The sequence below is a fragment of the Mirounga leonina genome, unplaced genomic scaffold (genome assembly GCF_011800145.1).
Source record: "Mirounga leonina isolate KUSES-001 unplaced genomic scaffold, KU_Mleo_1.0 Mir_53, whole genome shotgun sequence".
Classification (NCBI taxonomy): domain Eukaryota; kingdom Metazoa; phylum Chordata; class Mammalia; order Carnivora; family Phocidae; genus Mirounga; species Mirounga leonina.
Window position 1 is genome coordinate 11,283,260 of NW_023270807.1, and position 13,506 is coordinate 11,296,765.

A 13,506-nucleotide genomic window follows, 5' to 3' on the forward strand; every position below is an offset into this window, starting at 1 on the left:
TGCCTACCTCCACCCCCCTCCCTTTACTCTAAGAGCATGGAAAGTTTCATCTTGGATTTCAAATAAGGAGATAAAAATAAGAAAAATACATTGCTGGAGAATCAGCTTTCTGTGGGAGCCACTGCCTTGACATATTCATTCAACTTGATGCCCTCCTATTATTTGCAGAAGTGTTTATGTACTATGAAATGTTCAGCCAGAGCATACCGGAAACTGTAAAATAGTTTACGAGATGTATACATGGCTGAAGGTAGAATTTTAAATGCAACTTCGGAAGGTTCTATCTAAATTCCAGGAGGGTAGAGGAGGGAATACTTTCTCTGTAGTGATTCAGTTTTACACAAGGGGTTATATGAACTGGGAAGAAATACCTGATTTGGGAACTATATAACATTTTTTTCATAAAATTAAACCTTATAATTTCTAGACAAGTAAACTTGTTTTCTTTCAGACCAAGAATCACCACTTAATGTTTATTTGTCTTCTACGTGGTAAAAGCATTAAATGTGGATTGTTTATTATTTTATAAGAAACAAAGGACAAACAGTAATAAATGAAGAATTTTCCCCAGGTACAGGAATTATATACACTATTTAAAAAATATTTGTGCTTCTGATGGTTTTTAAATAAAAACCCTTGGTTCTAAAATTGGAACATTATTTTTGAATCTTAACTATTGCAATATGTGAAGGCAGGAAGGTTAATGACATAGCTCAGGACGGCATGTTCGGAACGTCACATTCCAAACTCAGGTGAAGGGAGAAATATTTCTATTTCCTTTACTCTCAGATCTATGAGGCCGTGTCAATTTCCCATAAGAGAGGCTATTTTTATTGATTTGTCGGTTTTATTTATTTTTTTCAGATTTGAGCTCCAAAACACAAGGCTACAAAAATAGAGATTATTTTGTGTATTCACATTTGATTTAGAAATGAGCCTGATGTGGCTGTTTTTGTTTTTGATAGCCTCTACCTCATGAAGTCATTGTGAAGATCAATGAAATCCCAGAGATGAGGTTCCTGACACAGAGTCGGTGCTCAAAGTGTGCTAGTCCCCTCCCCCCTGCTTGCAGACCTCTTTTTTTTAAAAGACTGATGTAAACTGACATATAATACAGATTACTTAAGTATACCATGGGCCCTTTGAGGAAGATTTTAATGTAACACGTATGCTTTAGAGTGTGCCCAAATTAGTATCATTTAAAAAATAAATGTAGGTTATTGTCTAGGATAAACATGCCATAAAATCCCAAATGTGTCTTGGTAGTATTTTATGCAAATCCAGTATGCTGGAGCAAAATGGTAGCCTGAGAATGAGGGGCCATGGATCTGGTCTCTGGTCTGTCACTGCCATTACTGAGTGACCTTGGGAAAGGTAACTTCCCTCTCCAGGCTACATACTTTCACTGGGAAAATGAATGGTTGTTTACAGTGATCTCTAAAGACCATCTCTGCTCTAACATTTTATGATTTTACCTAACATTTTAATCTTGAGAGAGCAATTTATTGAAGTCGCATTTTCTGAGATTTTCCTTCTATAAATTTTTTTCTATATCTGCTGCTTAAGAAAATTTCATTTCACTTCAAATTCAATGTTGTTGAAAGAGTCAGAGAAAGGAGCTAAGTGTAGAAAAGAAAAAAAAAGAATTAAAAATATTAATATTGAGCAATTATGGGGACATCTAGGCTGTTTTGGGACAGACATAAATGACCTTGTTTTATTCTAAATTCAGCTCACTGGCTTATGATGAAAAGTGAAAGGTTATTATATGGACTTACTGGGCAAAACCAGATTTTATAAATAATTACCTGTCAGACTGTTCAAGATAGACAAACATACGCCAGACCAACAAAAACACAGACCTGTCATATTTCTGAGAGAAATGTACGTTGAGTCTTCCTTCTCTGGGACTATAAGGAGATCAGGTAGAATAAAATGAAGGGAAAAAACCTAAACCCTGTATTTTTTGCCTTGTGCATACTTTAAAATGTAAAATGTGGGAGAGAAGGAATTTTGATGTGAAAAATTAGCCCCTGAAAATTTTATACATCTATAAGCCTGGCAGATCGAAACCAAATACAATAAATGCTGTCGTTTTAAAAGTTAGGATGTTTACTGCAAGCTTATAATTTTCCATGATTAGGGATGCCAAGAAAAATAAGAATGATGATAAAAAGAAAAGTTTAATCATACATTTCAACAAGCACAGATGGAACATCGAAACCCCTTGGCAATTTTTTGATATATATTATATATCTGCGTTTTTTTGTTCTTGACATGAAGATTTTTTCCAGAAGGAAGGACTAACACAGAACAGGTAAATGATAGTTAACAAATGTGAATAATATGGCACAATCATATTAACGGAGCCTCATGATGATTTGGTCACAGGCGGAAAATCTTTCATGCTTCTTATTTCTGTTTTTATTAATGCTTTACAAAGGCTCTTTCGGTGTGTGCAAAAACCATGATAAAAATAAAATTGCACAGAAGTCTTACCGAATTAAAGAAATAACTTCCTTTTTTGTAATTCAAGTTGAATCAGGAACTGTACAATTACATCTGCTACATTTTGATTTGCTCTCCAAAGTTCGAATTCCTCATTTAATGGAGAAAGTACAGATGCCAGAAGGGTAGCTCAGCTGCTCCCAGCAAGAAATGACCCAGTCCACAATTCCCGTGTAGCTGCGGGAGCGCTTTGAAGGGATAAAGCAAATCATTCAACTCCCCATTGTCAACAGATTCTGATTATTGTGCCCCTAAAATGGCTGTGTGTGTGTGTGTGTGTGTGTGTGTGTGTGGTGGGCCCGGGGCCAGAGGAGGGACAGGGGACAGAGAGACATGAAGACAGGGGAGGAGGGCCTATAAGAGGGAGAACACACATGACAGGCAGATCTGCAGGAAGTTCGGGAAGAAGGCATGAAAAACTAACATGGACTCTGTAAGTGGGGGGAAGGGATGCGAAGCTGGGGACAGCCAGTTCATCGGATCAATTAGGTCTCTGATTAGTGTGAGTTTATAAAACGAGTATTTGTCTCTAAAATACATGTAGGATATACGTAATCAGCAGATGTTGCAGTGAAGTTGGTGGGACAGTACAAAGGGAGAAGTGACTGTCCTTTTAATTTTGTTTCCTTTGTCCCAAACCTGGATTACAAAATGCATCAAATAAAACATAGACTAAACATTGGCGGGGGGGTGGGGGAGAGGAGAAAAGACACTGCTTTTAAGATATGTGAGCTGAGGGCAGTAAATCCATTCCAAATTAAAATTTCAAAATTGTGTGATCTGCATTCTTGTCCACCTACACACTCTCCCAAACATCCTGCCATTAATTAGCTAAACAGCCCAGCCAGTAAACAAGATGAAACACTGAGGGGTCTGGAAAAAGAGCTGGAGTCAGCCAGTTGATAGTCACAACAAACCAACCCACTCCTGAGGATACAGAGAAGGTAAACTTGTATTTTATTTTGTCCAAAGAGGGGAACAGAAATCACCTTACTATAACAGTGCCTTTCCTGTTGTTACAGTCACAGTCCCATCAGCAGGCCAGAAAAGCCATCCCATTCCTGCGGTAGGCACTCTGTCAAAGAAGAAGAAATCTGCAATGAATTATCACATCAAGTCAAACCAGGAAAGGAGGCAAAAAAGCAAGCAGGGCTTTCTTCCTGTCTTGTAGACTCTGCTGCCTACACTCTAATAGGGTGCTCGATCTGAACATTTGGGGCACCACTCTGATAGAAAGTCAGTGTGGTTAACAAGTGGTTAGCGATTCTATTTTGGGGGGGAGTGGGAGATATGCAAAATAAGATATCCCCTTTTGTTAACTGATTGGGTTTGGTTAGGTCAAAGACATGTTGTGTTGAATCTGTTTGTCCTTTATAAACATGTGTTCTCGATTGGATATGCTCAAGAATCACTTCTAATTAACTATCTTAATAGTCTATAAATTACCGACTTGTTATAGCCTTCCCAGGCCTAATTTATAGCCTCCGTGAAAAGCTTGGAAACAGACACTAGCAGAGGCCTTTCCTCCTTGCTAAAACACAGTGATCTCTAAGGAGTTCTGTACATTATTGACGTTATAGAAAGCTCGAATCTTACATAATTTTACATACATACACATGTACATATAGATGTACATATGAATATTCATAGTGGAATAAAATATTCCATAAAAGAAAATGGGAAAATGGATACTAATGGCAAGAATATGATGTATTCCAGTAAATCAAGTAAAACGGCATGATTTTTCTTCCTGCAAGATCTATTCTACAGCTCAGAACTGCAAGAGCTGGACTACACAGGGCCTCTTGTGACTTGTCTTGAGTCTCATAATGAAACCCAGAATGAAAGAGAACTAAAATCCAGGACTTAGGAAGAAAATTACCCTTTTCACCACATTTTTCATTATTTAAACGAGGACTAGTCATACTCAGAGAATGCATAACCCTCAATTAGATGGATTTTTTCTACAATCTGTTTTCAGAAAAACAGAAAAATGACAAAACCTCATATCAAGGATTTTTTTTTCCTTTAGGCTAATAACTTTTTTTTTTTTTAAAGATTTTATTTATTTATTTGCGAGAGAGAGAATGAGATACAGAGAGCATGAGAGGGAGGAGGGTCAGAGGGAGAAGCAGACTCCCTGCTGAGCAGGGAGCCCGATGTGGGACTCGATCCCGGGACTCCAGGATCATGACCTGAGCCGAAGGCAGTCGCTTAACCAACTGAGCCACCCAGGCGCCCTAGGCTAATAACTTTGATGCTAGAGTTTGTACACTTCCAGTCCAATACATTTACCTTCAACAGCCATGTTATAGGAAATATACAGTAAGTTTTTATGAGTAAGGTAACGCTATGGAGGTGCCGAAGAGTTTACACCTAGAAATGGTTAGATCACATTTATAATTACACCCAAAGAGAGAAAAGTGGAACCACGCTTTTCAGAAAGACCTCTACCTACGTGAGGTGAAACCAAACAGGTTTTCCGCGTAACTTTCTGCTCATCATAAAATTCAATTAACTTCAAAACCTCTCCTCCAAATATCCAGCTTATTCAGGATTTACTATGGTTGTCAGGCTTTGGGACGCGGGCTGAAATTTCATAGGCTGGTTATGTGGCTCTGCAGATCAGCATTTCAAGGATGAGAGAACAGTGGCACATTCCACCTTTCATTCCTCAGGGCTCTCTCTGGGAGCTCGCCCTTTACCATCAGACTTTTTGTGCCACTGGATGCTTGGATTGAAGCAAACAGAATAACAAGGACTAGAAAAGTCCAGCTTTACCTCCTAAGAGCGTGCCCTGGAGAACAGTGTTAAATGAGTTCCTCAGAGAGCCGCAAATAACTTGCAGGAATGGATAGAGTGTCTTCCCACAACCACAGACAGGGGAGCCTCAGGCCTTTAAACAGCCCCTACCACCACAGTTGCCTTAGAGAGGCTTATGCCAAAGTAATGCTTTCAGGTTCTTGACCTTGATGTTTGAAATTTTACAACCACAGTGACAACCTTTAACATAACATAATATTTAAAGCATGGGGATGGTTTACATGGAGATAAATGGACCTGGGAGTAAAGCTGGATTCCTCATAAAGGTAAATGGTTGAAGTGAGTTTTGCTTGAAAAAGAAGTTTTGGCTCAGGAGAAGACGGGAGTCTTGGCTGAGCACACCTGAGAAATTACTAAGTTTCATCTTTCCAGGGTGGGCAATATGAAATGGTTCTGTCTAGTACTGAAAAGGTTACTTTTCAAAGATCAATTCACCATCACAGATGATTTATCACTATTGTTTGCAAATGACTATAAGACTAGAGACATTTAGTAGCAGAAACTTTGAGTAGCCAAGTTTAACGAGAAAGCCAGAGTTTAGAGCTGTCCCAGATTTCTGGAATAAGTTCTTCCTATTCCAATTTTAAAATAGAGAAGGGACAAACAAGCATGTGTGATTAGTGAAGAGCAATTTCGGCAAACCGATCCCCTAGGGTCCTCCACCCTGAGTCACAGCTTTTTCCTTTTGATGTACAAAGGATGTATGTTGTCTGTGGAGGGTGATTATGGGAACATCCCAAATTTGGCATCCTTTCCAGAGAAAGCAACTTTAAAGGAAGATGGATGAGGACAACTCATCTTTGTGTCAACTATGAATTTCTCTCTGTTTGTGTTGTGAATACTGAAACTAAATTTAAACACTGCTCGGTGTGAGGGCCTTCCAGAAGCCACATTCTCATGAAACACTTTGTATCCAACTTACTCTCTACTGTCAGATCCTATGAAGGACTCCCTGCTTCGGTATCTTTATAGATACTCCTACTTAGTAAAATCCAGGCCTTGACTGGGAAAAGCTGGGGCCGCCTCCCCCACTATTAAAAAGTATAAATTACTCAATAACACACCCGACTTCAACAACCCAGCTTCTACATGCTATATACCACTTAAACTTTCTTATTTAATAAAACTCTGTTCTCTACTAGTTGCTCCTATGTGAATTTGTTGAAACCCTTAGACATGCTAACATCTCTAAAGTTACCAGCAAAGATACTTCTTTTTTTTTTTGAAGACCAATTGCAGTTCATAGGCTCTTTGTTTTTCTTAAATTGAGGATCAAGCTAGCTCCCAATTTCTGACATTCATATATTCACTCGGCTCCAAATTACAGCCTACTACCAGAATCTCAATCTAACTGGATGAGCTGACACATATTCTGCCTACTGCATTAGGCATTGATGGGTAGAAATTAACTCGTAAGTTTTCACTTTTGAAATACAATTTTTTTCTTATCTACATATAGACAAACTAGAGCAAAAATTTAAATCTTAACCGGGTTTGTTGCTCCTTTTTTATGGGCCATGATAAATTGTACATTTCAAGGAATATAAATTAATATTAAAAAGCAAAGGATTAATATTTAAACAAAAGGTAAATATGCTACAAAACATAACCTGTAGCTCCTAGTCGAAAACAACTGTATGTATGTTATTTGCACCATTAACTTGGTTAGTAAAGCTTTAACTATAGATAAAACTACCCTTCCACCAGTTTGGATTTATACTTATTCTCCACTACTAGCTTTCCTGATTCTCTTCCACTTTCTCAAAACTTCAAATTAAATACAACAAAAATTTCACTGTAGGGACTGACATTGGCAAGATGGCTGGCTAGGAGGTCCCAAAGCTTGTCTCCCCACAAAAACAATGAATAAACAACTATAGACAGACCAAACAGCTCTGGGAAAGCTCCAGACTACAACAAAGCAGCAGCAGAAACCCTGCAGGGCTCAAATACTGAGCATAGCTGCATAGAAAAGTATAAGAAGCATTTTACCTGCATCACTCCACCTCCCAGCCCAGAGCAGCTCAGTGCAAAGAGGAACCCCCTTCGGAGGGATTATACCTGATGGGAAAAGGAGAGCAGGAGAACCCTAATAACCCTAATAACCCTCATCACTGCTGTGGCCACTTGTAAACTTTGCCACCGAGCACTCCCAGTCTGCACCAACACTGAACCCAGCTAAAGTAGTCCCTGGAGTCCCCACTGCTGTTTCTCCTCACCACGGACTTACTGGAGTTACTGCTGTGGTGAGACCTGCCCCCAGGGGCCTCAGTTGATACTGTGCCCCACTCTTTGGGGTTGGGATGCCACAGTACCTTGCCACTTGTGAAACTGGAAGGGCCGTTGCTTTCTGGGCCCTGCCTTCAGGATTCTAAGTCATGGCTTTGATCAGCCATCACTGGGGCTGAGCTGCTGCTATTCTGTGACTGACCCCTGGGGTCCTAAGTTGTGGCTTTGACCTGCCATCACTAGGCTGTGATGCTGCCGTTGCTGTTCTCTGTCCCACCCTCCATGTCCTAAGCCATGGAACTGACTTGCCATCAGTGGGTTGTAACGTTACAGCTCTGTACCACATGCCTTGTGTCTTGAGACACAGCCTTGGCCTGACATCATGGAGGCCAAGCTGCTGCTGCCCTGTCAGGGCTTTGAGCCACCATCGCCAGGGCATGCTGTTGCTGTACCCCTCATCCTGGGCCTAAGTCACTGCTGTATCCTGTCATTCCACAGCCTGTGCCACTGCTGTGTGCCCCCAACCTGGGGTCCAAATCACTGTGGTGATTCCCAGAGACTCAGATCCTGGTTCCTTGGGAGAGCTGCACATGCATGCACACCAGACATTTGGACTGCCATCGTAACAAGTGCACATGGGCCCCAGGACCCTGGTTTAACTGATGCACTGGGTGCCAGTTCACCCGACCTGGTACCAAGAGGCATTGCCCTTGGGTAGAACTCCCTGTCACAGGAAAAAAAGGAGAGCAGGAAGACCCCAGCTGTCTCTTCCACCTAGGACCCCAACAGCCCCAGACACTATTGCCGCTTATAGTACCTCTGCAGTCTTGGTCAAAGAAGAACCCCATAGTCTTTGTCAGTGTTGACCTCAGTTGACGTAGGTGTACAGATTATGCTGCTGTGCCCCCTCCAGAATCAGAGACACAGAAACCTACCCAGCCAGAACCCTCATAGCCACTTTCTGTTGAAAGTCTTTCCCCACCAAAGTCAGTTTAAAAGGCTGAAAGAGGTGACCCCTCTCAAGTGAGCAAACATCAATGCAAAGCCACAAGAAATGTGAAACAAGGAAACATGACACTACCAAAGGTACTTGATAATTTTCATGTTACTAACCCCAAAGAAATGGAGATCTGTGAGTTACCTGAAAAAGATTTCAAAACAATTATTTTAAGGAAGGGCAGAGAGATTCATGAGGACATAGACAGAGAGCAAAATGAACTTAGGAAAACAATGCAACAATAAAATGAGGAGTTCAACCGAGAGAAATCATAAAAGCATTTTGGAGCTGAACTATACAATCATTGAAATAAAAAATGCAAGAGAGCTTCATTAATAGGCTCAGTCAAGCAGAAGAAAGAATCTGTGAACTTGAAGACAGAATCCTTGATATTATCCATTTGGAACAGAAAAAAGAAATAAAAAAGAAAAATAAAGAAAGCCTGTGTGAATTAGGGGACACCATTAAACGAAACAATATTCATGTTATAGGAGTCCTAGAAAGAGAAGAGAGAGAAAGGATCAGAAAATGTAAAGAAATAATGGCTGATAATTTCCAAACTCTGGGGAGAGATGGCCATCCAGCTACATGAAACTTAAAGATTCCCAAAAAGATTCAACCCAAGGAGATCTTCACTGAGACAATATAATCAAAATCTTGAATATCAAAGATAAAGAGAGAATTCTGAAAGCAGCAAGAGTTTTAAAAAGAGTCATCACATACAAGGGAACCGTGATAAGGCTATCAGCAGATTTCTCATAAGAAATCCTTCAGACCAGGAAACAGTGGGATAATATACTCAAAGTGGTTGAAGAAAATAAAATGCTGATCAAGAATACTTAACCCAGGAAAGTAGTTCCCGGGTAGCGATAAAGACTTTTCCAGACAAATAAAAGCTAAGGAAACTGATCACCACTAGACCTGCTTTACAAGAAATGCTAAAGGGAGTTCTTCAAGATGAACAAAAGAATGTTAATTAGTAACATGAAAACATTAAAGTATTAAAATCACTGATATAGGTAAATATATAGACAAATTAAAAATACTCTAAAACTGCAATGGTGGTATGCAAATCACTAGACTCTAAAATATAAGTTAAAAGACAAAAGTGTTAAAAATAACTATAGCTACAATAATTTGTTAATGGGTATACAATATGAAAAAATGTAAACTGTGACATCAACATTCAGTTGGGGGGCAAGTAAATGTGTAGAATTTTTTCAGGCAATGGAAGTTAAGTTGTTTTCAACTTAAAACAGACTGTTAAAAAATTTACTATGAAAGCCTCATGGTAATCACAAAAAAAACCTATAAAAAATATACAAATGATGAGAAAAGAATCAAAGCATACCACCTTAAAAATAATCAATTTTCAAAGAAAGTGAGAGAGGAAGGCAGGAACAAAAGAACTACAAAACAATCAGAAAACATTTAACAAAATGGCAATAGTAAGTCCTTACCTATCAATAATTACTTTAAATGTAAATGGTTTAAATTTTCCAATCAAAAGACATAGAGTGCTTGAATGGATTAAAAAAGAAAAGACCCAGCTATATGGTGCCTACAAGAGACTCCTTCCCACTCTTGAGAATGACCTCTTAGTGCATTTTACTTGATAGTTAAACCTTTAACATTAAATTAGAAGCTTAGTGAGAGCCAGGACTGTGTTACTTCTCTATGTATCCTTTGTACCACCAAGCACATAGTGGCTTACATAAAGTAAGAACTCAATAAAGATTTGCTAAAATCAAATTATTCAAGTTTATAGGAATTCAAGCAATAGAACCAAAACTGTCTGTCTTGGGCCTTTAGAAATGAAGTATATGTGAGTGTCCTACAATTCAACTTAATTCTGACACATCTACCTGGAGAGAGTATCATATCCCACAGGTTTAAGGACTCAGTCCTATAAAAGTGCTGAGATACATGGTTTATAGTTTATGAAGCACTTTCATGCCCATATCTAATTTAGTCTTAACACAACTAGTGAAAAAAAAAAAAGTTATTATTCCCCCTTTTAAAGTGACATGACTAGTGAGTGGTAGATTTAGGATTTCAAACCCAGAGTCTGTACACTTTTCATTACACCACACTGTCTTACACTAAGCAAAAGAAAACAGAATCCTTGAAATCTCACATAATTTATTCTACCCAGATTACTATCGACATACATATTCTCCTAGTCCTAACAAACTCAATTCTTGCTCAACATCACTTAAAGGGTAAATTAAAATTTGAATTCTAATTTAAACTAGAGCAGACTGGTATAATACTTCAGAGGACAGAGATGGGACTTGAATCTAAATCATCTTCAGTTTGGAGGAATTTGCAACTGGTCCTTATTTTCCAAACCAATTTTGAGAACAGTATATAGTAAAAAACAAAAATAGAAACAAAAAACAAACAAACAAAAAACCCACGTATGCCCAAATCACTTGAGAAACTTAGAAAAATAACAGATACTCCAGCTCTCCTTCAAGCCGACTGGCCTGAGTGGAGTTTGAGCAATCCAGGTGGTTTGGATGCATGGTGAGGGCTGAAAATGGAGAGAAAGTGGATGAATATACCACTAACAGACCCCCAAAATTGGTTTTGTCAATAAATGGCTCCCTTTCAGAATCTGTCATGATTATACAGTATATCATGTTTCTTAATGGAGATCCTAATATTGGCATTTAATTTAATATAGGAGAAATAGATATTAAGGTTTTCTGATCATGCCTTTTACCTAGACGGCAGATGGGATACCTCTATCTCTCACTGGAGGGTCATTATTGTTTTACCCTCCCCGATGCTCGGATGCTGTTGTAGAGGAACACAGTCCTTCAGACTGCCACGCCATGTTTAATTCCATAAAGAAAATGCAGTTTGGAAAACTGACTAAACCAAGCAGAACAAAACCCTTTGCTTATATCTAAAATCAAAGAACAATAGAATTCTGGGATGGGAAAGTATCTTGTGAACTCCTCTCTTCCAATTTCTAATTTAACAGATGAAAAAAACCAATGCCGAGAGAGAGAGAGAGAGAGAAAGAGAGAGAAAGAGAGAGACCCATCACTGGTCAGCCCAGGATTCCTGACTCAGTCTAGGGCTCTTTATGGATGGTTCTCATTCTGCCCAAAGCTATGTGTTTAGCTTCTCCGACCCTGATGGGGAAAACAGATGTAGGGAAAGAAATTGTTTTTCCGGATTAAGAGCGCTTGGGAGCAGAACAAAAGTGAAGGGACTGAAGTGTGTGTGTGTGGGGGGGTGGGGCTTAATGATGTCTAAAACAGGACAGGTGAGTAGTTAGAACAAGGCAGGCCATTATGAGCTTTTCATTCTACTGAGTCTTCTGCTATATGATTAGCTCTTCCTTGGAGAATCACTTAATTTCCCTAAGTGCCCACAAGAATAATTTTGATAAATGGATGAAATATCAAAATTAGTAAGAGAAACGTGGCTGAAAGGTTCTATGGCAAAAGTATGCATTTTTGGGACCTTCAGGGGGTGACATACCATGTGTTCCCATAGAAGTTTTACTAAGGCTGTGCTCAGTGTCTGATTTAAGGCTCAGCAAATAAGGTGGCCTGCCTGGATGTGTTTGGAGTTGGCCAATTTGAGTTACATCCAGTAGTAAAAAGGACAATAAAGGGATTTGGAGCATATATTCTCCCTTTCCCAAGCTCCCCCTAACTCCCAATTAACTAAGTGTAGGGGAAACTCTTTGCATTTTAGGTGATTTGTGGGCCCCAGAAGCTGCCCCGGTTATCAGGGGCCTGGTGGTTTCCCAAGTGTTCTCTACCCTACAGGGAGGAAGAAGCACAGAGGGAAGGGGTCCTACAGCCACTAGCTTGGCTTTGCTGGAGGGAAAACGTGGGGAGGGAGTGGAGCAAACGAGAAGCAACAGGCTTTCCTTAGTCCTTACTTACGAAGTTAACTCAAGTGTTTGCTTTATTAAAATAGCCAGTTGAGCTTGGGTGGTAAGGTAGGTACTTGTCTGAATTTCTTGTATAAATGCTGTTTCACAAGACTGCTAAGTTAGCCCTCCCTTCTGCCCCACCCCACTCCCAAGTTTTACCAGTAAAAACCAGTTGTGCTTCTATCTGGCCTTTTGCTACTTCTCTTCTGGCAGCAACAATGGAGACTATATCAAGTTGTCTCAAATTCGCCTGCCCCCAGATGCCCCAGTTCAGCCCTGCCCTCTGTGGGGTCTCTGGATTCAGAGTCCAAGCCCTCTCTCAAACCCTCCTTTCGCCTAAGGAGGTGACTGTGCCCCGAGAGACATGCTGTTTTGTTTTAATGCTACAAAGCTTTGAAGCTCTGGAACTTCATATCAAAGCTATGTAATAGTTTTTTAAAAGATAAAATATGCCCCCTTTTCTTGCTGCCCTTGTGTCTGCGTGTGGGCAAGAGATTTAATTACAATGAATAAAACTGAATGGTGGTCTAAGACTCTTAAAATCAAAGTGGTAACCATGGCTGAATTTCATTAGCAAACATAAATACAAATAGGCACATCTTGTTTGTACCAATGCCATGTGACTTTTCCCCTTTTGATAATTTCATTCTAACTAACTCTGATATTTCAGAGAATCTAAATTGAACCACATGATGTATAGCACTACAACATGCAAAGCTCTTTATTAAACAGCTTCCTTTTTTTGTGTACTTCCCAATGTTATAAATATCCTGTGAATATCATGGAGGGCAAGACAGCAGAGCCTTGATTTAACAACAGTGGAGGGAGCCCTGCCCTTTAAATAAGAGGTCTTGTCTAGCTGGCAGAATGGGAAAAAAGACATAGCATTAACTCTCATTCTATTCCAAGTAACTGGGCGCCTATAAATCTTGAGGAACTTGTCATTTTATGCATGGTTTTCTCTAAGTGTGTGTCAGATTCTTCTTATTACCAAGTTATCTCACCATTTCTGAACACAAACATTTCTAAATTAAAATTTAGTTATTAA

The 13,506-nt window shown here is 39.4% G+C and overlaps 1 protein-coding gene across 1 annotated transcript in view; it reads right to left on the reverse strand.

Annotated features, from left to right (window-relative positions):
• Nucleotides 1–3,442: 3,442 nt before the first annotated feature.
• Nucleotides 3,443–13,506, reverse strand: part of SUPT3H (SPT3 homolog, SAGA and STAGA complex component) — a 535,970-nt gene continuing 525,906 nt past the window's right edge. Inside the window, exon 12 of the mRNA XM_034991616.1 lies at nucleotides 3,443–3,583. Within this exon, the coding sequence (XP_034847507.1) occupies nucleotides 3,542–3,583 (42 nt within the window). The 3' untranslated portion in view covers nucleotides 3,443–3,541. The remainder of the gene's footprint in view (nucleotides 3,584–13,506) is intronic.